This window comes from Athene cunicularia, assembly GCF_003259725.1.
Source record: "Athene cunicularia isolate RWA chromosome 19 unlocalized genomic scaffold, athCun1 chr19_part1, whole genome shotgun sequence".
NCBI lineage: Eukaryota > Metazoa > Chordata > Aves > Strigiformes > Strigidae > Athene > Athene cunicularia.
In genome coordinates this window covers 3,542,740-3,568,616 of record NW_020799124.1, presented here as the reverse complement: position 1 = coordinate 3,568,616, position 25,877 = coordinate 3,542,740, and the positions used below count along the sequence as shown (strand labels likewise).

Below are 25,877 nucleotides of genomic sequence, written 5' to 3'. Positions count from 1 at the left end.
CCCCCCCCCAAAGTATTTGTTTTTAAAAATAATGATTTCACAGATCTAATTTGGAATCAGCACAGCTGAGGGGGCCATAATGAGCGTCTGTAAATTGGATGATAGGAACTTCTTAAACCAGAGCAGCTGCCAAAGGCATCTTAACATGGAGCTTCTGCCGTAACGAAAGACAGCTTGGCAGGCGAGGATCTGCAGCCAAATAGCTGACTCCGGGCTTGTGGTTTCCCACCTGGGTACTGAAATCAGCACTCCTTAGGCCCTGCAGCTTTTAGATGCTTCTGTGTTTAGTGGAGCACCCAGGAGCGGGGAAGGTTTTTGAACGTGAGTAGTCAGGAGGAATAAGCTGTTGTGCATTGCACATCTCAAAACCTTGTATTGTTTTTTAGAGGGCTCGGGCAGGATGGGGAGGGAGAGTTTTGTTGCTGGCATATACAGATGCATTTCCATCCAGACACTGAGTGTTAGCAGCGCAGAGAGAAATATGTGCTTGGGCTTTCAGTGGGAAACAACAACAACAAAAAAATCCTTTCCATTTCTTTCAGCTGGAAAGTGATGCCAGGAGCTGTTGTTTTAGAGAATAAGTCTGGATTTATAAGCCTGCGTGTGAGATACACCTTTGAGCGTGTTATCAAGAAAATCTACGTAGATAAATGCATACCACAGAAAGGAGGTCTTACTGCTGACGGTCACTGTTCAGTGAAAACCGAGCTTGTTGTGGAAATCTCTTTGTTTCTTAAAAAAAAACCCAACCCAAAGCAAAACCAAAGAAAAGAACATCTGTTTGTGTTTAAATATATCTGTGTCTTCTGATTTCATAGTGCCCATTAGAGCGTGTTCAATTTTTCTGGAGTGCCAGAAAAAACGGAACATCTCCAGAAAACGCTGAGGTTATAACACCCAGATAAAACCTGCCTGTGCTACCTTTATAAAGATACTGTCAGCTTAGTCTTGCGGAGAGCAAATGCACTGGTGAACTCGAGGTGGTTGCCAGACTTCTTTCACTTCTTTTTATATGATTTGCCAAGTCCTTAGTTAGCTGGAGGGTGAATATTAAGACAGGCAGCAGCACTGAAAGCTGAGCAGTGGTATGTTGAAAAATTCTGCTTAGGCAAGAGAGAATTAATGTGGGTTTTTTGCAGTGACCACCCTTAGATATACCCTACAGCACTGGCTTGAGCTGGAAGGAAGGATACCTCTGAAAGGATGCTACTGTCCCCTGGGAGTGGGCTGGAACAGTGTCCAGTGAGCCCCTGACACAAAGCTGATGGGTTTGGTTTTGTTGTTTATTAAAGGCAGGCCTTTGTACAGCAGTAATGGAAAATCCTATTTCTGTACCAATAAAAACTTTGCTCCCATGGTTGTTGTTATTGGCAAACTTAGTCACTTTGGTGTTTATGGAAAATTATTTACTGGGAAGGACTGGATGGTTAGCAAGCTTCATCTGCTTTCATTTTGCTTTCATGGCACAGATGTTGCTGTGGGACCTTCTGTTTCATCCCTGTACCCCATCCACAGTCCGTCCTTCCAGGCTGGTATCCCTCTTGGGCAGCGTGGAGAGCCAGTGCCCCCACTTTTTGCTGTAGCAAGGTAGAGCGTCGCCTGGCTCTGGCTGGGACTCTTCTTTCTGGCCTGGGGACATCAGCTTTGTGTGGGTTCCTACTTTGCCACCCAGGACGCTGAGACAATGCAGCGTGTGTTTCACAGGAGTCAGGCTAGACCTCGTTGGCATGTGGGGTATCAGCCAGCTGACGATAACAGTAATAAAGAACTTGAGTGCTGCAGAAGGATTAAAAGAAGCTTCTCTAATAAATGCAATTACACAAACATGCTTGAGCCATGTGCCCTATTTAATTCCTTCCCAAGAAAAGAGGCATTCCTCAGGGCACTGCTTTTGTCTGAGTGAAAGAGATATCCAAGTGCTTCAGGCATCCTCTCTGAATCCAGAGTGGCTCTTCTGTGCCCTGGGTGGCAACTTATACTTGGTCTTCAGATTCCTCTGAAGAACAGTTATTCCTCCAGGACTGAGTCTTTATTTTTATTTTTTTTGCCAGGCAGTGACTTTATAGCCGGTAGAGCCCTTGCTGCCATCCAGACCTCACAGGCAGCTTTCACTGCTGGCTCTGGCTCCCCACCTGTGTGTCCCGGGGCATTGTGTTTGCCCACATCGGTGCCTCTGCTCTGTGGTGAGGAGCTTTTGGCATACGTCTTGCAATTGGGGATCTTCCAGTAGGCCTTCACCACTTCTGGAGAGTACCTTGACACCAGGAAGGGCACCAGGCTAAACACCGTGACAGGCTGTGATTGTTCTCTTGTCAGGGCAGTTTTAAATCACACCTTTAATGTGTTTTGTTCTCCTCTGCTGGTGAGTGAATTTTCCATCTCTGCCTCTTACATGAACAGGACTCGTGATGGAGAGAACATCTTAACAGTCTGGCCTAGAGCTGCTTGTCGTGACCCCAAGAAATATTCTCTGGAGCTAATGGGTTGGTACCCCAGCTCTGGGAGTTAACTGGAAACACGCAGCAGCCTTCCCAGTGCGGAGGAGGCAGGAGATTAATGCAGATGTATGTGGATGTAAGCAGTGGAGTCCAGATCCATCCGTGGGCTTGCCGGTTCTCAGGCGTGGCTTTGGCTCAACTTCTCCATGAGGCAGCGGTTGGGCAGGTGTCAGGGTGCAGCCCAAGGGCTGGACTGATGGGAGGGGACAACCTGGGAAGGGCAGGGACCCCCCCAGAGGTTGCTTTATGTGGCGTGGGGAGAGCACGTTTGTGCTGCCCCAGGGTCGAGTTGCTCTTAACTAAATAGATGACCAGTGTTAGTGGTCCAGGCAGGTAAAACCTTGAAGGTTTCTCTTTTCTCTCAGAACTCCATCTCCCCCTATTTAAGGGTGTTTAGTCTGAAATCCTCACTCATCTGTAGCAGCTGGGGTTTTAAGAAAACCATTAAATATTCCAAGGTTCCTGTTAAGGGGAAAGGTAAAGGATTAAATGGCCCAGGAAAGCTGTTCTTTCACTTTCCCAGCTCCGTGCCCTTCAGTGCCTACATTCACTGAGGTATCTCGTAAGGTAACTTGTGTACAGAGCAACTGTGCTCTTGCTCGTGGGCACCCAATGTTTAATTCAGTGTGTACTTGTTAAAAATGCAGGTAGCACTTGCTGTGTGTGAACCAGCTCTTGTAAGCGAGGCACCGGCACAGGGTAATGTTACAGACCTGACACAAATGGAGCCCACTGGCTCTTGGCAGTGTCCTGGCTACCTGGAGTGTCCTGCTGGGCTGGCATTGCCCCACTGTCTTCAAAACACTGCCTTTCCACAGTGATGTTTAAGATCCTGAGGAAATGTGGGGCAGAGAGGATGTGCCGTGAGTGGTGATTATCTGGTGCTGTGTGATTGTCTCCTGACCACGTTCATCTCTATCCAGTTGGATCTCATCCTGTGTTTAGATCCAGGCCTGAAGATCTCCCTAGCATCAGTGGGAATATGAAGGCTTGTAGACACCTCAGCAAGGTTAAGGTCTTTTGTAAAATCAGTAGAGTAGAGGTTGTATTTGTGCACACAGCAGCTCGCACCAATAGGTCCCAATCTCCGAGTTTGGTTCAGTGTCCATCTGTGCAGTGTTCCTAAGGGGAATTCACATGCCATCAAGTGCAGCAGTGGTGTTTCAGAACTGTGGCAGGGCAATGGGAAGCCTCTGCCAGCACCTTGGTTTTAGAATTCAAATCAATATTTGGCAGCAAGACTCCATTAGGTAAGGTGGAGGCAAGTAGTGTGAGATTTGTAAACAGACCAAGGGTGAAAATAGGCATTGTTGGGGTGTAAGAGAGAAAACAACTCTTGGAAAGTACATTGGGCTCGTACGGCGCTGGAAGTGCTGGTGGTATGGGGTGAAGTTCCCAGTGGGCTGCCAGTACTCCTTGTGCAGTGGGCAGGCATTGGGGCTGGAGGCAGCTGTCCCTCTGTTCGTCAGCACTCACCTCCCCCAGACACCGCGCTTTGTGCTCCTTCCATCTCCAAGACTGTAAGGATGCGTGTTCCTCCGGCCCTGCCTGGTGGTTGCTATAACGACCATTAATGCAGCTGTTGAGGGCAGGTCCTGGTTTAGCCTTATTTCTATCCACAAGCCAACTGACTTTTGTTTTCTTGCCTTTCAGTCCTTTCAAGGGAGCCAAGGACGAGCATACCTCTTCAATTCAGTGTGAGTATAACTTCATACGTGTCACCTCTGCATCTCTTAGGATAGATGGAAGAAGAACCTCATGAAGAAGAAAACAAAAGGCTAGTCTTCCTTTAGAAAACCTCAGCCTAAGACTTGGGAGCTTTCTGAAAATGGTTGCAGAAAGAGGCAGGAAATAGCACTGATTCATATTTGATTTAGTGTTGAGGTCTCAGATAAGCAGCTAGGACAAGGTGGTTTTTTCGTCATCAGATTGAGAAATAAGAGCTAACAGATGAGTCATTCTCCTCCCAGAGAATGTAGTTGGACCGAAGCATCAGAGTTTCATAAATGATCTCTAAATACAAACTTACTTTTTAGAGCTAGCATAAAAATTAAGTATAATTTTCCCCATAACTGCAAGTAGTTTTGGTGAGATCACTGCTGGCATGTCTTTGAGAAGAACTGCTGATTTCAGTTACATTTTTCAATTTTCTATTTGGGAAAGTAAAAGTACCATTTTATCAATTTGAAAATTAAAATCTTTCTCAAATGCATAATTGGTGCAGTTTACTAGAATGTTATTAATCTTCCGTTCAAAGCTTTATAGAATTTTTAGTTGCATAAAAATTCTATTTTACCTTTTCATTCTGTTCTGGAACTGCAAGAGATTTTTTTAATTTTTTTTTTTTTTTTTTTTTTTTTAGGGAGGGTGGGGCACAGCTGTGGTACTCAGTATCCTTGAACCTCCTGCTTATGTTTTCAAATACTGCAATAAAATTGCTGTCAGCTTCATTGTAGCATCTTGGAAAGACACACTAATAGGGAGCATCTCTCCTTTTTTCCCCAGAGTTAATGTGGGTTGTGGCCCTGCAGAGGAGCGGGTGTTATTAACAGGATTACATGCGGTTGCAGATATTTACTGTGAAAACTGCAAAACCACACTGGGTTGGAAATATGTGAGTATCAGTATCATTTGTTTTTCCTGGGGGGACATCTTTGCTCCAGCCCTCTCTGAAGGTGTATGTATGGTAACGTGGTCTTGTGGAAAAACCATTAACTTGGGAAAATGTGGGTTCTGGCCTGTAGCCACGTCTTTTTTTCTTCCCTGCGTTTCCATTTTCCCTCCTGTCTTGTGCTTGTTGCATGCACTCAGAGCAGGAGCTCTTTGTGGCTAATGTATATTTTACTAAGAATATACACTGCCAGCCTGGTTTTGGTGGGTGTCCCTTAGTGATACTTAACATAAATGAGGATAACTTCAGCCAGTCTTGGTGGTTCACATTGTCTTTTTTCCCCAGACAGTATCTGAATAATAGAATGATCCATATATTGTTAATCCCGTGTCCTTCCCACTGGAAATGCTACTGAACATGGGTTTATCTGTTTGCTGTCTCTTGCTCTTCATAAATTCAATTACCTTCAAATAAAGGCTTATGCTACATCCTAATTTCTGCCTTCAGGAGGCACACAGCGTACTTGTTTGCCAAAACATTTTGACCAGTGTCTAAACAAAACATGTATCTGTGGCCTCTGGACAGAAATATTCTTTAATAAATCAGTTGAAAGGCTATAAAAAGTAAAGCATCAAAAATTGATGCAGTAGAAATTCGTGCAGAAACACAGCGTGGATCTCACAAATGGGGAAGGACACTAAGTACATAAATCGAGTTTATTGTAAAGCAAAACACAAAATTTCATAAACAACAGCAGTAAGCCCAAGGCCTCTCCAGCAATTGCTTGGATTTTTTCAGACGTTTTACGTGCGTGCAAACAGCACAGCCGAGCAAGAGCCGAATGGCTTTTGGGGATGCAGGTCTCAGTAACAGGAGCCCCTCCTGGTTAGGGATCCCGTGGATTTCTTGGCTTCTTCCATCCTGCAGCGCTGAAGCACTGCGTGTCTCTGGAGCTGCAAGCACACGTCCGTGTAGAGTGGGTCCTTCTCATCCCTTGGTGTCCGTTGGCTCCATTTTCACAGAGTTTACCACAATCTGCCTCATTCCCTGTGGTAGTGCTTTCGCAGCATGTTTCGTCAGAGGACCCCTGCGCTCTTAGCAAACAGTAATTAATTCTCAGATCACCCTAGAGAGGGGGGGGGGTGTGTTTATCACCGATGATTCCTAGAGCATAGATCAAGGAAGAGTTGCCGCTGACCTAGGGAAAACTGCACATTGACATGATGCTGATTGTTTTTTTTCCAGCCTGTAAAGACAGCTAGAAACAGGATTTAAGATTCTTCCAACGTAATTTTTCTGAAAGCCAACAGGAGGACCTGCAGTTTGACTGTTTTACTCTGTAGACAAGGCTAAACCGTGCACCATCATTCCCAGATCTGATCTGGAACTGTGACTTTACCATCGAATATCATCTTCATCTCATTCTTTCTCCTTTTTTTTTTTTTTTTTTTTTTTTTAAGGAACACGCTTTTGAAAGCAGCCAGAAGTATAAAGAAGGCAAATACATCATTGAACTAGCTCACATGATCAAGGATAATGGCTGGGATTGAATGGAAAGAGCCCAGCCCTACCAGCGTGTAAGAGAATGCCATCCAACCGAACATTATATCCAAGAGTGAGAGAGTGACTGAACGCTTGGTTCCATGCATTTAGAGGCTCTGCAATTTGGGAGCATCTTCACACCCTTCTCCATCTTTATTGGTGACTGGCCTCTAAATTTCTGTCTCTCTGTCTCTTTGCTTTGTATCTGTTTGTGAGTTGACCCTGGCTGCTTCTCTCTCTGTTCTGGCGTTGGCTAAGAGAATGCACCGAATGCCCGACAGCCATTCCATGTTGACAAATGTTTAAGTACAAACTGAAGTTGGCTCTGTGGTGGCATTTTATCAGAAAGTCTCGGTGCGGGAGGAAGACCCAAGTTTTGGGCAGGAGAAGGTGATAGGGGGTGGGGAGTGGGCCCGAAGGGAAGTCATCAGAAGTTGAAACTGTACTTCTCCTTTAAGTCCTGGTTAACCAAGGCTTGAAACTATCTACTTGTCTAAATGGACAGAAAAATACCTCACGGCTGCGTTCTCTCTGAATTGTAAAACCGCTGCTCCATCGGTGGAGCTTCAGTCTAAGCCGGCTGAGCACAAGTCATAACCAGTTCCCCCCTCAAGCTAATTGCAAATCTGTGTTTTGTTTGCCATTGATGAACTCGTTGTGTGGGGGGGGTGGAGGACCTGAAGGCTGGAGAGATTCCCTGCCTCTCCTTTTTCTTGCTGTTTCAGGGTAGGGAGGCCAAACATCCCAACAGAGCACAGCTGGGGGGAGCATCCTCACAGCTGGAGAAACCAAATCCTGACCCGAGCCCTTCAGAGAGGAGGAGAAGACCACTTACAGCACAAGGGGGCTGGAGCTACATCTTAGAAGACATGACGGGGGGGACAAAAAAGCACGTGCTAGGCAAGGAAGAGGAAATTACGTAGAGGAGGATGGGGACAGACTTAGTAACGCAGGGTACCCCTTGATTTCCTGGCCTCCACTGAGCATCCTTGGGGGCCTTTTACCAATCCTTCCTTCACAAGTGCGAGTAGGAAAATGCTGTTACAGAATCTTTTTATTAAATCCCAGGCCCCAGCCGTCAGCTCTGCTCTTGGAGCCTGGCAGAGAAATGGTGTGAGAGTGGGGAGAGGAGGGAGCAGAGGAGTTGTGGCAGTATTGCACAGGTGGATATTTCAAGCCATGAGGTATCCTCCCCAAAACCTTCCCCCCCCTTTTCCCACTCCCAGAAGCCTGTTGCAGGCACAGGGAGGATGGGAAAGAGAAAAGAAACTAAACATCTTCCCCCTACCCCTGAAATTGTCTATGCCTTGAAGTTTAAAGAGGAGGGGTAGATGTGGGCATCATAACTGCAAGGGACAAGTCCTTCCCATTTTAATTTTTCATTTTAATTAGCGTGGACCTTCCCGAGGTGGTTGGTGGGGAAGGGGCATTGCGTATGGAAGGGGAGCTGAGTTAGACATAAATGACAATGTGAAGTTTGCTCTGCAGCAGTCCAGCCAGTATCTGGTGCATAACTCAAGACTATTTAACTGAATTAGTTTTATCTCTCTGAGTGAATTTTCTTTTTTGTTTGTGGAATTCTTTCAAGTAGGTTAATCCACTGGGGGAAATCTTTCTTAATCCAGAAGGAAAGAGTATTGTGCAGGGGTTTGTAACTCCTTATGAAACGGAAGCTTTGGAGCTGTAATCTGTTGTCGCTCGCCCCCACCCCCAGGAGGCTCGTGGTTAGTGGTGGGGGTCAGGACAGGGCTGGTGGGGAGAAGGTAATTTGCTGTTAAACGAAGGGGATGTGAGCAGGGACATTATTTATGGATCAGGGTGGAACTTCTGTGGTGGGTCCTCGTGCAGAAACCCAAACCTGGTGGCCCCTCCAAGCAAAAGGCTGTTTTTTCTCTTGAACCACTATTCTCTACAACCTTGGAGAGGGAAGTGAGATGGAGGTTGGCCATGGCTCCTGCAGTGGATGGAGTTGGCTGGGTTTGTGCCTGACCCATTAGGAGGTGGCCTCTGCCTTCCCTCGTTCTGCTGTGGCTGTGTAACAGTTGCTTCAGCTTTCATTTCTGATTGTCTCTGCTTCCATCACCCACATTCCCTTCAGTGATAAAAAAACTAGTAGAAATCAAAAAATACTGCAGTACCCACTACCTTGTTGACTTTGGCACTGACCTGGGTCTCATTTTCCTGTCCTTGGGTTGGTGATCCATGACGATTTATTGGGGTTTGACTAGTGGGAAGTAATTTGTGTTCTTTGAAGAGCCCTCCAGTCTCCCCAGATACGTAGCCTTTAAAAGGGTCTGGTTGGAGCTGGGAGAAGTAAGGGATAACCCCAAATCATTAATACGAGCTTGAGAAAGAGAGCGCACAGGGGCTCATGGTTTTATTATGTTGGTTTTTAGAGTGATTGCCTATAAAAAAGCAATATAAAAAGTAAACCTGTCTGAAGGCTGCTCTGAGAAATAACAACAGCTACTACAGAGAGCTACCAGATGTAAATGGTTTTTAATCCATATATTTGGGACAAGAAAGGACGATGAGCCATCAGATCGGGCTGTTTTTAACTGTTCGCAGGGGTTACGCTTTTAATGGCAACCAGTCTAAGCTTGAATACGGCCAGATCTTAATCTGGTTTTAATTGGTTTTGTCCCATCAGCATCCACAGATTTACACTTGCTGAAAATCTGGCCTCAAGCCCTGATAGGAAAAAAAAAAAAACCAACGTGTGCCTGTGAGTGTCCCCAACACCCAGAAAAGTATCTATAGAGTGACTTTAATACACTGTACAGGGAGATGAGGAAAAATGTGCTTGTGAAGCTCGTTGGTGTTTGTTCTCTGCTGTGTGTCCATTAAATATGAAGTACTTAGTCTGCTGCTAACTCATCTGTGACTCGCTGTACCAAGAGACGTGACAGTAGTGGGAGCTGGTGACCAGACAGGATGCTCAGATCTGCGTGCTGGTGGCTACCGCAACCACCGCAGGCTAAATGGATGACGTGTGGAGTGATATATTCAGAGCATAACCAAAGAACCTCGTTATCTGCATCCCTCTGGCCGGGCGAGTTGACTGTAGCCAGTTTGTTACCGCTTGGGGTGAGCAAGGTGGGGCCCTTGTTTCTGAGCTGGAGATGTGGCCCGTGGAAGCAGTGGGCAGGCAGTGCCTGGAGGCTTTCCGTGGGTGACATCCTTGAGAAAACACCAACAGCAGTGAGTTTTTTGGGGTTTTTTTTTGTTGTTGTTTGGTTTTTTTTTTTTTAAATGTGGCAGCCTCGTCTCCGGCAAGCTGCACGCACCCTTGAGTTTACATCACCCCCGTCTACCCCAAAGCTCAGACTTGAGTAAGTTTTAAATTGTTTTGCTCTGGTGGGTAATCTGGTGTGAAATCCTGATCCCTGTAATAAATATTCAGATGATAATATATACAAAGCAGAAAAAAAAAAAAACAACAAAAAAAAAAACCCACAACACATTATCTTGTGAAATATACTTTTGTAAATAATATTTAATTTTTTTAAAAAAATAATATATTTGGTGCTGTTTTCTCAGAGCCCCTCCCTGAGAGCACTTTCTTGTTGTTTATAAATGATACTGTTTCCTTCTGTATTTGTTGGAAAATATGTTTAAAGGGAAACAAAAATCATAATATACGTTGTCCTCTTAAGTCGATCCATTTCTCCTCTGGATGTGGCAGGAGAGGGGAGTCACTCCCGCTTCCCCCCAGCAGAATTGCGCTCCGGTGCGGGTGGGGGCCAGGTTAGGGTCAGCAGCCCGTGCTCGGGGCAGGTCCTGCTGGGGGGGGGACAGGAGGGGGCTCCAGGCCCGCGGGGGGAGCGCTCTGGTGTCGGGGGTTCTGTGCTGGAGCCACCGTCCCCTCGGTGCCGGAGCCCCGGCTCAGCTCCCGCTCCCGTGGTGAGTCCCAACAGAAGCTGGTGGGGCTCCGTCTGGGCACGACATTCCGGAGGAGATCTGGTTTGTAGGATCCGGGCCTGAAATTTTCTCTTGCACCAGTATTGGCTGGAGTGAAGTAGATATCGAGACTTAGAAAACAGGATTGAATATGAGCTGCAACCTCCGAGTCGCTGTTTCCCGTTGCCTGGGGGCAGCAGGGGTGGAGGATGGAGGTTGCTAACTAGTCATTGTTTTTAAACTAGAACATAAGTCTTTGGACATGGATCCTGGTTTTCTTTTTGAGTTTTTTTGTTGTTGTTTGTTTTGTTGTTTGTTTTGTTTGTCTTTTTTTTTTTTTTTTTAAACCAGGCTGCTACATAACAAATTAGAGTAAAAGTTTACCTCTCTGGCAGTAAAGTTGGGGTTTTTTTTATGTTTTCCTTTCTGTCTTTAACTTCACCCCTTCTCCCCCTTCTTCATTTTTAATTCATTGGGTCTCTTGTTTATCCCAAAGTGGACCAACAGCACAAACCACTGGACTGTGTTTGGCTGAGCAAGGAGCTGTTTTCAGTGAGGAATAACTGTTGCACGCTCTTTAATTCTCTGTTTTTTGGTGCACACGATTTAAAGATATACAGATTAAACAAAAACCCTAGGAATGAAATCTGTTGTTCTTGTGATGGTCAAGTGAGAATTTTCTCTGTATGCATTTTTCTAACTGGTATGTGAGAGTGTGTTAATCATGCATTTCACTGCACTTCCTTTTTTTTGGGAGGAGCATCATGTTTCCGTGTGAACCAGTGCTTGGATGAAGAGATGACACCCAGACACCCGGTTGGGTAAACGGATTGGTGAGAATCAGAGCTCAGCTCAGTGGGAAGGAGCTCTTCTCACCAGGTGAGAGGCCTCAGAAATTAAATGCTCAGAAAAAAAAAAACAAAAACGTTAGACATAGATTTTGCAGAATCCTGTTTAAAAAGAATAAGCAGAGGAGGGGAAACAAAATCATCTTGAATTCAGAAAAAATAAAAAATAAATCAACGTATTTAAATGCAAGCAGAATGGCATTGTGTAAGGTACAACCACAAATAAGCTATTCTCATAGTTACAAACTGCATGTATCCTTGGTTTTGTTTTTCATAAGGAAATGGGAATGCTTTCCCCACTGACAAAACTAAAGGACAATATTTCCGATACCAGCCTGTCAATTGATGCTCTTGTGTTTACAAATTGTGTATACTTTTCTTTCTTTGATCTTATTTTAATTTTGTTTTTTTTGGGGGCATATTCTTTCAGGTCATTTGCTTCAGTAATAAATGCAATTGTTTGTTTTCAAATAATTGGTTTTCACCTTTTCATGTATTTGTACATTGTATATAGTTCTTCAGTATTAGAGGGAGGCGTATTGTTTGTCATATTTACAATATGTGTTGGTGCTCATTTGAGAAAATAAAATTTTCCAAGTACTAAAGCTGCCGGTCTGTGTTCTGTTTTAATCTCCTTTGTGCAAACCGAAGGCAGTAAAATTTGGTTGTTCGATAAATGTTATATTTAGCTTGAAAATAATCAAATTATCCTCTATTCCTGATTACCTGCCAGTCCGGAGCAGTCACCTGATGTGCACTTGAATCACTTCAGCACTTAAGAGCCTGTCGGCACGAGCAGGGATCGCATCGGGCAGAGCAGAAAGATGATCCGGAGCCCCTGAAGTCTGGGATTTAGTATAAGAGGAAACCACAAATGCACCAGGAGACAGTGCTGGCGCCTGGCACCGTCCTACCACAACCCAGTGCCTTTCCCTAAACCAGCCCAGAGGGAACCACGTGATTTGCTCCATGAGGAATTACACAGTTTTAAGGTATTCTTCAAGCAGCAACAATAATAAGAAACCCATGAAATAAAAATCCCCTGATTCTCGTTAAATCATTTCCCATGGCTGAAGGGTTTTGTCAGCACCGTTACGTAGCTTTGCCTGCCAACGGTAGAATGGATCAAAACATTCCCAGTGGCCGGAAAATCACCCCTGGGGGTTGGAAGTTTTGATTTGTCGGTAGAATTCACGGCGTAGCTCCGTGTCTTGTCAAGTTGTATCGTGGTGACTGTAGGAGATACCTGTGGGTCACAGTTAAGCCAAAGCATTGGTAAAGTTGTCTGATGGGGGTATTAGTTGTCTGATGGGGGTATTTGCAAGTCAAATGTCCCGTTTCAGAAGTTCAGCAAAGGAGATTTTCCTGGGTTTGATCCACACTAGTCCCGAAGCAAAGAAAATCCGTGTGTTGGAAGGAAAGAGGGCACGTAGGGAGAGGGTGATCCTTCGGTACTGAAATACAGAGCAATTCCTTTGAATAATGGAGGGAGCTTGTCCATCTCGGATACCCGCTGTGACATTTTTACGAATCATTTTTGCTAGCTGCAGCTGCAGCCTGCCACTGCTCATCTCATCTGGCGCCGTTCACTTAAACGCCAGAATTGCTTCTCTGCTCCCAGGTGAGCGGGGTACAACATTTCCAATTCCCGGTGCCTTCAGCTCGAAAATCCATTTGAAACCGCGGTCGGACTGAAAGCAGTGCTTTATTTGAGGTGGTTTTGGATGAGCTGATGCAATCCCTCTTCATCCCACTGCTACAGACGGCCGGGACTGTCCCTGTGCCCCGTGTCTGGCAGTTCTCCGTCCCACCACGCGCCAGCTGAGCGTCCTTAATTCCCCACGTGTCCAGAAAAAGCAATTTTGGAGAGGACCCGCTCGTGCCAGCTGCTAAATGCCCGGAACTCAAAGTGGAGCTCGGGCCGTGGCGAGAAAAGCTCCACCTGAAAGGTGGGAGGCGAGGAGGAGCTGGGAGGTTCATGGGAGGTGGGTGAGGAGCCAAGAAACACACGACTACAAACCGACGTCCCGCGCGCGCCCGTAGCGTGGGTGAGCGGGTTCAGCCGCTGGAACAGCCGATACAATTAATTGCTTGCCCAATGGGCTCAAGGCAATTTGAGTTCTTGGTTTCGCCAAAACTTTTTAATTCGCCACCACTGGTGCCGTGCCTGCGTGTGCCGTGCTGGGTGTGTGCGCCGGGGGCTGCCCTGGCATCCGCAGGAGACGGGAGGATGAGCCGTGCGCTGCCTCCGGTCTCGGGGGTGATGGCAGCTCCAAAAAGCGTGAGGCTGGTCCTTCGGGCACGCTGTGGTGCCTGGAGATGAGCACGGTCTGGTGCAGCTCCTCGTTCCTACAAACCCCCAGAGCTGCACGAGGTGAACGGCTCAGAAAGCCCCAGAGGTTTTAACCCCGTTTCCACCTCGTGTTGTCAAGACAAGCAGTTACCCCTGGGAAGGGCAGCGCCGTGTCCCGTGGCCATGCATGTGTGCGCAAGAGGAGGGATTTGGTTTCCACCACAGTCAGCTGTTTCCAAGGGGCAGCGGGTGCCTCGGGGCGCGGCCGGTGACCGCCGGGTCGAAGCCCGACGCGGCCGTCCTGGCCCCGGGGCCACCTGCCCCTGCTGCCGCCGTAGCCCAGAACAGCCGGGCATGGAGTGACCGGGGCTCCGGCCCTTTTTATTGACTCTAATTCTATTACTTGACTTAGGGAGGAAAACAGAAATAGTTTTGTCTTGTTTTCCCACCTTTCCCCTGAAATCTGCTGCTGGGGCGGGAGGGTGCGAGCCTGGGCGCAGCAGAAACCCCTGGCAGGACGGGGAGGGGACTGTGGATGGGGCAGCTGCTGGCCGCTCCTCTCCAGTGGGAACGTTTCCTATTTACCGGCCGAACTGTGTGTGTCGGCCGTGGCACCCGGCCAGCCCGGCCAGCAGCCCTATAGGGAATTCCCCCCCCAAGAAAAAGCCTTGTGCTCAGTATTTCCCATCCCGAGCACCCGGATCTCAAGGGTCTCTCTCAGCAACGGCCCGGGAAGAGCCTCCAACCCCTCACCAGCCCTTTGACTCTCACCGCCGTGCGTTAGATGTATTATTAAGCTGCAATTAGAGCACAGGCAAGCCGAAGCGATCTATTAATAGCCGAGTGCAGATAAGCTGACTCAGACAGCAGCAGACGTGGGCTCTGGTGAGCGGCGGCAGCTTCGCTGCTGCAAACTTGGCCCACGGCTCCGCAGCAGGAGAGCGCGGTGGGGAGGGATGCTGGGGCGTGAAACCCCCTCAGTCCCCACGGAGGTGCCACCCCACGAGGTGACGGAGCCACCGTGACCTTTACCTGCTGGCAGAGGACGGGCTATAAAGAGCAACAGGGCCAAGCGTGGGGCAGCTCCCCGAGCTCGTCTCAGATCCTCCGGTGAGTTTTTTTCAAAAGATGATCATGAAGCTATAAATACAGTGGCGCCAGTGGCCTTTAATCCTGGTTCAAGAGCAATTTGACACTCCTGCTTTGCTCTGCAGCCCTTCTCACAGGACACGGGAGCTGGGCAGGGATGCTGCCCGTTGCTCCTCCGTTGGTTCACCTGATCCCCTTTGTCCTCTCTCAGGTGAACTGCTCAGGGTTCAGCCCCACGGACACCCCTGGGCTTCACTCCCACGCCACCTCTCCTGCGGGGACAACGGCCCCAACCCGAGCCGGGGGATTTTCTTGCTGACAGGGAGGATTTACAGTAGCGCTTTCAGGCTGCCAAACACGCCGGGGTTATTTTTACCCAGCCCCAGTCTGGGGTATAAATAGTGCTGGGGCCGTTCTCCATCGCTGGCTGAGGAACGGAGGCTGGGCAGGAAGGAGCTGTCACCCAGACGTCACCCCACGGGTGCCTGCCCTGGCCGCAGAGAGGTCCCTGGGGGTGGGACACGGCAGCAATAACAGAGCCCCGGTGCCACCCTCTCCACATGGCCCCCAAAAGCCACCAAGCCCCCAGCGAGCCCTGCATTTAGACAGGTTTCCTCAGCCTCTCATTGCTGTTTTGGGGGGTTCTGGGGGGTGTTGTGGGCAAAAACCTTTGTCCAGGCCATGCAGGCCGTGGCCACCTAATTTCATGATCTATTAAATCACTCCAGGAGAGACATCCATCAGTTGGGTCACCCCAAATGTGTGAGGAAGGATCATCCCCACAAGGGCAGGTGTCAGGGGGCTTGGGGAAATGCTGCTGTGAGGACAGGAGGGGCAGGGGCGATGGACATCACTGACTTGCCTTCTGTGAAAAAAAAAAAAAAAAAAAAAAAAAAAAAAAAAAAAAAAAAGATTTTCCACTCTGCCGTGTTATTTATGGCTCAGGATCAAGGGGCCAGCCCCCGGCAGGGGCTGCCCCGCATAGCGCCGCAGAGGACGTTTCTGCAGACATTTTGTTCCCCACATACGGAAACTTTTGATTAGGTGAAGTAAAACGCTGAGGAAAAATAAAATAAAATACTTTACCAGGGGTCCGACCTCGCCCTGCGGAAACATGCCCCTCGGCAAAGGGTTTCTGTGCGAGTTTTTGGACGCTTTACAGAAATAATAGAAGGCTATAGGAGCGCGCTTTTATATCGCTCTGCTTCCTTGTGAAACCCAGACGGGTGTTTTCTTTTCCACTTGCACAAGGATTTTCCCATAATTGTGCTATTTTTATGAAGGTTTCAGGACAGAAATCAAGGGCCCCTCCTAGCCGAGCCTTGGTGTCAGAGGAGCTCAGACACTGGAGGGTTCAGCCCCTGACGCAGGTTTCCCACCTTTGCCAAGTCGCTTTGCTAGCAGAGGGCTTGCCCTGTTGAAGTGGGGGTTTTACCTCCCAGGGATTTTTTTTTTTTTTTTGGAGTTCCCAGCCTGGAGGTGAAGCGGCTGCCGTGCAGATGCCGCACAAACCTGAGCACCCGGGGCCAGACGCTGGAGCCTTGGTGGTGTAAAACAGGGATGCAACCAAAACTCCCGCTCACAGGGCACAAAAATGAACTTCTCATCGGTTTGGGGAGCCTTTATCTCCCACATTGCAGCTCATCAACACCCAAATTGCTGCTGATGAGAAAAAGCTGCAGCACAGGGTAACGAAGCACCAACAGCTGGTGGCTGAGGTGCCACTGGTGAGGGATCGGCTGTGTCCACCACAAGGGCCTCCCCTGACCTCCGGGTTTTCCTAGTTTCTAACAAAGAAAACGTGCTGGATTTTTGTTGGGAGGGAGTTTTATCGAGAGCGTTGGTGCTGCTGAAGTCCTGTCAAGCTTTGCTGCTCAAGCTTCTCCCCCTGTGACGGGCGCTGTGGCAGGTCAGTGGGAAGGAGCCGGATGGGAGCAGGTTTTATAGGGGAGGAGATGAACTGGCTGAAGGGATGAGTCTCTGTTGTCTATAATTTGAGGTCGGTTTCGTTCCGAATGCAGTATTTGAGCTGTTTATTGAGCTGCTGTGGCTCTGTGCTTCTGGTTATCGGGGCTGCAGGAGGGTTGTCACCGTGGCTGCGATGGGGCGAGTGTTAATGTGGATCCTGTTCGCAGGCTTGTGAAAGCGAATTTAATCTTTTAAACACTGATGCCTGCTGGGGACGAGCTCCCACGAGCTGGGAGCAGCCGGATGGCTCCGCTGCTGGCGCCCTGAGCCATTAGCAAGGCGGTAATAATGTCTCTTATTTAATCACAGTCACGTCATACGCAGCATTTCTGGCTGTGGGTGCTTATGGGCGTTGGGGGCTGTCGATTTGTTCCGTGGGGTTTGGGCAGCTCGTTGCCCCGCGGCTCCCTGTCTGACAGAAGGGGCTGTTGTTTCCCCTCCTCGATTCCTCCCCAGGTTCTGACGGCCTCAGGTGTAGACGGAAGTTTCTTTGGCTCTGCTGTTGGCTCGGTGAGTTCAGCACAGGCAGGATGGACCCAGCTGGTGCAGGAGGCGAGTGCACGGTGCCCCGCACCCCATCTGTGAGCTCCTGAACAAAATCCTTTGTGCAAACCCTGATTTTTCCCCAAAGACAGACTGTTCAGCCTGAACTGGGCTGGTGTTTCTCTTTGCACCGGGCTTGCACCAAGCCAGGCTTCGCTTGGTTGGATTTATGGGAGCTGCAGCCATCAGTCCCCGTCACAACCCAGCTCTGAACATCTGCGTGTGCATCCCATGTTCTGCTTTCTCAATCAAACAAAATCTGGGAACCAGGCAAGGTTCCAGCCTTAAAAAACAAAACCAAAAAACAGGCAAGGTTCAATCCTTAGAAAAAAACCCCCACAAAAACCAAACAAACCTTGCTGGAGACACTGGCTGATGGAGAAAGGGCTTGGCTGGGATTAGTTGCCCACAAGCAAAAAAAGCTATTTTGAACCAGAGGCTGGGACTGTTTGAGCTAATCCCAGGTGAAAGCTGATTAAAGGCTCGGTGGGGAGATTTGAAGCGGGTCCTGGTGCCATGGGGAGCCCGGCCACATCCCTGGCTGCTCCCACCGCGCTGCCAGGCGTAACCACGCCGCTCATCAATGATTAACAGAAGACAAAGCTCAGACCCGTGTTTCCCAAGATGTTGGAGGGGATTTCATCGCTCAAACTCTTGCCAAAGTCCGTGGAGCTTAAGCCTGACCTTTAGCAGCTTTCGGCACCTGGGAGCCGGGGAGGAGGGAGCTTTGTGCTTCTTTCCAGGCTGATGAGCAAAGGCACTGCAGAAGTACCTCCGTTAGTGCTTCGGCTGTGGGTTACCCAGATCGGCCACGTGGCAGCAAGTGCCTTTGTCCTGTCTGTGTCCAAGGAAAACATTTAGATTTTGGCCACCGTTTTCAGGGGCTTGTAAATCTGTTTCTATGGGAGATGTGAGCCCCAGCCTGGGTTTGTGACACAGAGGCCCCACGTGGGCCCTTCCCAGGGACCAAAGGGCCCGGGTTTGAGGTGGGATCTTGTGGCTGCACCAACCATCCGATTTGCTGCACAGAAAGAGCTTTCCCCGGGGAAGGTGCCTCCATAGCTCCTTCCCGTGGGTCTCTCCCCTCGGCTTTGCAGAAAGGGAGGCACCAGCTGTGGGGACATGACATGTGGCACCCCTGTCACTGCAGCATCGCTGCGCCCAGCGCAGGAGAGTGGCAAAAACGTCTTTGTAAAAACAGCAAACAGCTTTACGGGACAGTCTCCTTCAAGAATTTGGAGCAGTGAGTCTTAAAGAAAGCCATGGGAGATCTTCCCAACATGCAGAGCACAGCTCCCTGCGATGGGGAGAGCCCTGCAGGCCAACGCTCAACCCCGGCGGGCTGCAGGTTGGACCCTCCTGACTTTTTGGCTTTTTATCTGCCTTGCCCTTGCCAAGTGGCTGCGCAGCCCCCATCCAACAGCAGCCCCTTGTCTGAGGCTTGCAGCTTCACAAAAGCACAGCCCAGCAAACAGGAGCCGGGTCTTTTGCATCCCAGCTCGAGAAACCACAGGGCTTCCTATATGTATAAACGCTGAATTCTTCACCTATATCGTGCCCCGCACGGCCAAACACCACCGAGCATCTCCTCCAGCTGGGTAAATATTAAGCAAGCTGGAGCTCGACTGCGGGCAGTGCTTCAGCAAACAGTATTAGGTGTAAACACAATGTAATTTCCTTTCCAGAAAAATATTTACTTACCTCTCCGGTCACTCTTGAATTGAAAACACGTTTGGAGCAGCTTGTGAGGAATTGCTTAGATTTGATTTTTCTTTAATTTTTTTTCCCCTCCCGCAAAGCAGCGGTGGGCTCCGGGGATGCGTGTTGGCTCCACCAGGAGCTGCAGCAGCTCCACAGTAGCAGCATTATAGTGAAGTCCGAGGTGTTTTTAAAGACCCCATTTCAGGTGTTTATGTGCTGTTGCGTATAAATCACACCTCCAACTATGAGCCCTTGTATCTATCCGCAGGCTCTCAGCCCAGACCTTGCTGCACAAAGACCCCCAAAGAACGTCCTCCCGCCTCTGAGCCCATCCACCCCAAATTTAGCGGCTGCGTGGGGAGCACCGAGCCCTGGGCTCGTCCCAGGAATGAAGGGAGTTTTTCCTCCCAGCACTGAAGCAAAGTCCCAGGCGAGCTCTGTATGTAAATTGTTGTATGCATATATTTGCATACATCTGAATGCAGTAGGTAAGCTGGGAGCAATGTTTCTATTTAATGATGCTCAACCGCCCCCGTTGTCCGTACGCGTGAGGAACTGCAGGGAGCGCCCAGCCCGCGCTCCTCTCCTCGTGTTCTTGGTGGTTTTTCACTTGGATAAAGCCAGAGAAATGTTTTCTGAGGGTTTGGAGAAAGGGGACGTGTGCGGGGCTGGCTGCTGTGCAGTGTGGGGTCAGAGAGGGCGGGCGGTGGCTGCGGTGCTCGTGGAGCCCAGGCGCCTTTAAATGTGTTTTCAGAATTTTTTTTTTCCTCTTTGGAAGATTACAGGTATTGGTAAATTTAATTTTTAAAAAGTCCAGTCTGTAATCTGGGACATCTGGCCCCTTTTCCTCCCCTTCCCTGAGGCTGTAGCTTTATACAGGACCAGAGCACCCCAAAACTGGCCGTACCCAGGCCTGCACAGCAGCATGAAGCCCAACTCTAATCCGTCCCACAGCAAGCACTGAGCTGGGTTTAAGGCCACGTCCCTCGCAGGAGCAACTGAAGCCCTGTGGCCTCTGGCTCGCAGCGTTCCCATTTTTCTCTGGAATGCACCCAAAAGCTCGGTGCTGGGAGCGAGTGGGGTCTCGGGGTGCTGCGGGGCAGGATGGGCAGGGAAGCACGACTGCTTTGGACCCCAGCACTGAGCTGTACCCTCCAGCAGTGATGTCACTATTTTTGTCTGGATTAAAGGGAAATTAAAATTAATCCTCAGAGTCCAGGGAGATCTCTGGGGTTTAGCATTTTTTTCCTTTATCATTCATTATTTTTAGCAGATGCTTTTTTATTTTTAGCTCCTCGCAAATGCAGCGGGTACTCAAAATCCCTTCCCCGTCCCAGCGACCTCATCATCCGAGTAGGTGAAAGATGAGAGAAAGGACGAGGTGCCTGAGCAGCCCCAGCTCGGGCAGGAGGCCGACGGCCGGCAAAGGCACAGCGGGGCTCTGCAGAGGAAACACATGCACCAAAATGTTTTCATCATTACCTCAATTTAAAATCCAGGCAGCCTGCTGGGTTGCAGCCGAGCCGTTCTGCACTTGCACCGGCATCAGCAGGCTCTGAGCTCGGCCCCATCTCCCTCCCTTCCATAATACTCTTCCTTAAATCGTTTTGCCACGTCACATCTTTGTATGCTGTATTTGAATTTCGTTAGTGAGGAAAAAAAAATTCTATAAAGAGAGAGAAAAAAATTTTTATTTTCTTTCCTGTTACTGCCGCACTGCGATGGGGGAGAGTTTTGTGGGGTGTGGGGAGAGCCAGCCCAGCAGCAGCCTGTCCGAGCAAATCAGGTGAAAACTGCAGGACCTTTTTTTTTTTTTTTTTTTTTTTTTTTTTAATAAGGGTTGGGTTTTTTTTTTTAAGTTGTTGGCTCTTTGCAGCTGCTTGTGAAAAGATTCCTCGTGGTATCAGGGAAAATAAAACTGACTGGAGCTGGCTGCCTCAGTCTCAGCTCGTCAGAAAGCAGAAAATTAAAACCCACCCATTAATCAACTGTAAAAAATCGGAGTGATGTTACGCTGCGTGAATGTTTTGTGCCTGGCTGGCTGGGGCGAGACCCCCAGATGGCCGGTGCCCCCGAGGTAAAATCGGGGTCCTCTGTGTGATGCGGGTGTGCGATGTTCTCCTCTCTGTTTTAATAACTTCGATGGGCAAGGGGAGAAACGAGGGCTCCTTCACCAAAATAACCCGAACTTGGAGGCTCCGTGGTGGCTGCACCTCCTTAAAGCTGCTGCCACGTGTGCTGGGCTTTGGATCAGGCCAGTCACAACCATCAACCCGCCCCTGCTCCGAACTCAGAACAAAGTGCCCAGCATCCTTTAAAACAAACCCTCGGCTGCAACCAGCCTCTCGGCATCCCAGAGACTGGAACAAAAAAGCGAGGTTAATATTTAATTAGCCGTATCCCTGCCTTTGGATCACAGCAACCTCGCGCAGTGTTTGACACCGGAGCAGATCACGGCAACCCCGGGATTTGTCTTGGTTTCCCCAGGGTTTGCAGAGGCCGGAGGCGCGCGTGTGGCTGCCCTGGTCTCGGTGTGAGATGGAGTTGTTGAAGCCGCGTGGGGCTTCGCCGCCGTCGCAGCTGCCTCCTGAAAAACTCAAATCCTCTCCCCGCCACGTCCAGCTCGGCACAAAGGCTCTAAGCCAGCACACGAGGGCTAAGCATTGCCCTGCGTCAGGCGGCAGAAAAAATATATGGGTGTCGGAGCTGGGGCACAGGCACGGGGCTGTGCAGGGATCTTAATTAAATCCCTTCCCGCTAGATTCGGTAATGAGCCCCGCGCCGGCATGCGCCGTTTCCGAATTCCACGTATAACCCGCTGCTGCTGCTCCCTGTTAAAGAAATAAATCCCTGGGGCCCTGTGGGGTCAGTGGGCGCCCGGGTCTGCTCCTGATGTGCCTCCGAGCAGAGTGGCGCTGGCTTTGCCAGGGGAGAGGAGGAGAAGCCAAGGGGTTTGCCAAAAGCCGAGGGAGAGCATCCGCCAGCAGCCCAACGCCTGCCTTGAGGAGCAGAGCATCGCTTTTGTGGGGTGGCAGCAAACCCTGGATGCTTTGCCGAGAGCTGCCGGCTGGCTCTGCAGGCTGGCCCTCTGCACATATTTGTAAACGGGGAGTTTTTCTGGGGCTGTTGCAGCTGCTTTGAGGTCTCTGCGGCAGGACGAGCGGGCACGCTGTCGGGCACGGACCGAAGCCCTCTGCTCGCCGAGCTCTGCTGGGCTTGTGCTCAGTGAACAGGACTGTTCCCTCTCCCTGCATGCCACGGGCTGTGCAGGACCTGCCCCACGGCCACAGCCGCTGATTTTATTACGCTGCTGGCTAGTGATTGCCTCAGCCAGGGGCCATCGGCGTGTCGCGCTCCGGGGATGACACCCGAGTCCTACGCTGGCGAAGGGAGAGTTACACAACGGTGCTGACCACAGCACCATCACCCCCCAGGGCCGTGACCGGGTAGTCCTTGGGCTTTGCTCAGCCCCGTGGTGCACGGGGATGGCCGGTGGCATCGGAGGGACCTCGGCAGCGCTGCACGAGGGACACCCTGGGCTCCGCCCAACGCGCTATACCCTCAGGTTTCGGGCAGCGGGGAAGATTGATTTCTTGATTAAAGTCTAAGGCATAGTATAATTAAGGAATCCTCCCGGTTCAGAAAGTCATTAGGAGATGATTAATTGGGATGAGGTTGGGAGCTGCCTCCTGCGGAGGAGCAGGCTCGTGGCTGCTGCGCCCCGAGGACCCTGAGGCGGTTGGGCTGTTGGAGACACGAGGTGAAGCCCGGGTTGTGTTCTGCAAACCCAGCCTGGAGAGCAGCATTTGAGAGCCCTCTTGCTCACCGTTCACGCTCCTTCCACCAGCAGCTTAAGGCCTTTCACTTCAAAACATTTAATTAAACAAAATGGTCACACTTGAGCTGCAGGTCCTTCAAGAGGCGATCCAGCCCCTCGTGACCCTGCCCATCCTGCCGTCCTGACCAGAACATGTTGCTCCTTTTCCATGATAAATCTCTCCAGTTCTTGCGTTTGTTTTATCCGTGACTATAAGAGCAGAGGCAGCAGCCTCTCCGAGGGTCTCCTTGGCTTGCAGAGAGATGGCGGGTCAATATGGACATCTGAAGTTCGTGCTAGGGACCGGTGCCTGCCTCACAGACTGGTTTTATTCTTGAAATGTTAATTGAATACTAAATTGTGGATCCGTCAAATAGATTGGGTGGAAAGATCAATTCACGTTAGATAGAGGAGACCGTGTTTCTAGACAGGAAAAAAGAATTAGGGAAAATCAGTCATTCAGCCTGTCGGCGTTGGCCGGGGTGAGCTATTAACACGTGTATCAGACGTGTCTGATGGGCTCGGAGTGTGAAAATTGCTGTGGATGAGGGAAATTTTGGTCGCCCAGCTGCTTGGGTGCATTGTTTGTAAAGAGTTCAGCGACGCTCAGCGTTTATATGTAGAGTAGTTTAGGCCCGATGGTTGAGTATTGAATGGGGGGGAAAGAACATCATTCTGCAGTGCCATAGTGAGAGTTTTAGGTTGGGATTTTTTGTTTGTTTTTATTTTTTTGAGAGGGGAAGCGGAGCCTGGAGGGTGGGAAAGTGCCTGAGCATGGCACTCGCGGGGCAGGGGTGCTGAGGCACCTCCTGTTGTAGTTTGTTTTTTTTTATGGCCACACTGAAATAGTGTTTAGCTGGTTTTAATTAATGGGATTCATGAGCTGCGTGGACCCCAAGATCGCCCCCTCTCCCTCCCACAGCACTCCGCAAAGGGCATCTGCGGGTGCTGATCCCTCCCAGGCACTGATTGCAGCTTGCTAATTAACCTCCTCTTCTCATGGAACTGCAGCAGGGAAGGAGATGCCCTGCCTTGACAGTCCATCCTCCCTCATGCCCCACAGGGTTGTTTTTCTGTGCAAGTTAAGGAAAAGAAAAAAAAAATTAAATACTAGAGAGTAAAATTAAATCTACCATGAAAACGCATCGCTCCAGCAAACAATTACATCGGCAGTCTGGTCCAGTCCAAGGGACGATGTGGTCTGGATGTTGCTGGTCACGCTGGCTAAGGTGTGTGCTGGAAGTGATTTACGTTTTATGTTGCTGTAAACGTCGCAGCTTGCTGAAACGCCCCGGCGTTACGCCAAGCCGTGGAGAGAAAACGCAGTCGCGTCTCTGGAAGAGGATGGTGGAGGGCTGGGGGTGTGGTGAAGGTGGGCATCCCAAAGTCGGGCTGAAATCTCTCAGGTAGGCATCGCTGGGGTGATGTGGTCTCGCCCTGTGCAGGGCTGTCTGCTGCAGGGCTTTGGCTGGGGCTCATTCGATGGGGGTGTCCTCTCAGGACAGAGCCCCTGCACCCGCTGTAAGAGGCAGATTTCGAGCGAGACACTGGGGCTCTGGTTCTCACATCTTCTGAGGTGACGTTAAAAATGATTGGAGTGGGTGTCTGGGGTCATTCTGCTTAGAGGGGTTTCCATCCCTCTCACAGCACAGCGAGGAGGAGAAGGTCTGTGTCTATGGGTTTACACTGGAATGAGCTTGCCAAATATCCACTTATTTGAAAAACAGGGTCTTTGTCATCTTCCCCACGACACGGGGCTCTCCAGCACCCCAGGCACGTGTCTCTGTGCAAGGCGTAAATCAAACCCACTCAATACATCCTCATCACTCGCTCCCCGCCAGAGCCAGCGTGCACGCCTGCTTCAGCAGCACCTCTGTGTTGTTTTCCATCACCGTGGACCCCCCCAACCCTCCAGGCACCTCCTTGCCACTCGCACCAAGGGCAGTTCCAACCATCAGCGGGACGGATCTGACGCTGAAGTGGCTTTATTTCAGAAAGCGAGCGTGAGATCAAGCGGCCCCAGGAGGTCCCCCGTGGCCTCTGTTCCTATTTTCTGTCTGTCACGCAGCGGCGGGTTGAAAGGCAGCGGTTTAGGGCTGGTTAACACAATCTGGAGAGCATCACTCAGCGATTCCCACTGCGTTGCGCTGCTGGGTACAAAATGTCCCAGACCTGATGAGATTCTGACCAGAGGCATTTGGAGAAGTGAAGGCATTGCTGGAGGGCAGTGGGATGCCCAATGCTGCCCAGCTCTGACGGGGAGATACAGGAGGAGCTGGTGAGTGTCTCCATCATGGGTTGCTGTTTGATTCCTCAAGAACAGATTTCTTGAAGGGCTCTATCCCAGCGGAGCCTGTGCGTGTTGGGTGTACACCAACCCCTCCCCACACAAGTCCTCCCCAAATTCAGGAGGGAAGCCTGTGCCCTGAGGAGCTGCAGGGCGAGTGGTGGGGAGTCTCTCTGGGTTCCTAGGGACGGGGTTTATCCCACAGAGTGAGGAGGCTCGCCCCAGGAGCTGTGAGGGGTGATGCTCCGAGGCTGGTTAAGGCTCCTGGGCAGCAGGCATGGGGCAGGCAGGGCTGCCTCTCCTCTGAAAGCTTTAAATACAGATACATAAACCCTGCATTTTCTGGTTGCTTTTTCCAAGATAAATAAGGGTAGGGATGGAAGGAGTCACACAGCCACTTTGCTGATCAAACGCAGGGCGCAGGAAGCTGCCTTTTGACCTCACGTTGCGTCTAAAGAACACGCTGGAATGAGGCCTGAAAACAAATGACAGTAATGACCGCAAGACACGATCAAAGAAATGCTCTGCAGTAAAAAGCGGGGTGAAAAATCCCTTGAATCACAAGCACGTGGGCGGCCACTGAAGAAAGGGGGAAAATAGGACAATTTTTTTTGTTCCACTTCTTTTTTTGAACAAAAGATAACCCAGAATCCATGCATCCCCCCATCCCCTTGCACCCGCCAGAGGTTTAAAATCCAGAGTCTGTGGTGAGCTGAGCCAGTGCAGAGCCCAAGGCTGCGAGGTGTGGAACCAGCAAGAAATAATTCCCTTTTTTTAAAA

General features: G+C 49.8%; 1 protein-coding gene across 2 annotated transcripts in view; it reads left to right on the top strand.

Annotated features, from left to right (window-relative positions):
• YPEL2 (yippee like 2) overlaps window positions 1-9,320 on the top strand; it is a 29,999-nt gene extending 20,679 nt beyond the window's left edge. For both annotated transcript variants that reach the window (XM_026861377.1, XM_026861378.1), the window contains exons 4-6: window positions 4,152-4,195; window positions 5,004-5,112; window positions 6,570-9,320. In XM_026861377.1, the coding sequence (XP_026717178.1) occupies window positions 4,152-4,195; window positions 5,004-5,112; window positions 6,570-6,659 (243 nt within the window). In that variant the 3' untranslated portion in view covers window positions 6,660-9,320. The remainder of the gene's footprint in view (window positions 1-4,151; window positions 4,196-5,003; window positions 5,113-6,569) is intronic.
• The last annotated feature ends 16,557 nt before the right edge of the window (window positions 9,321-25,877 follow it).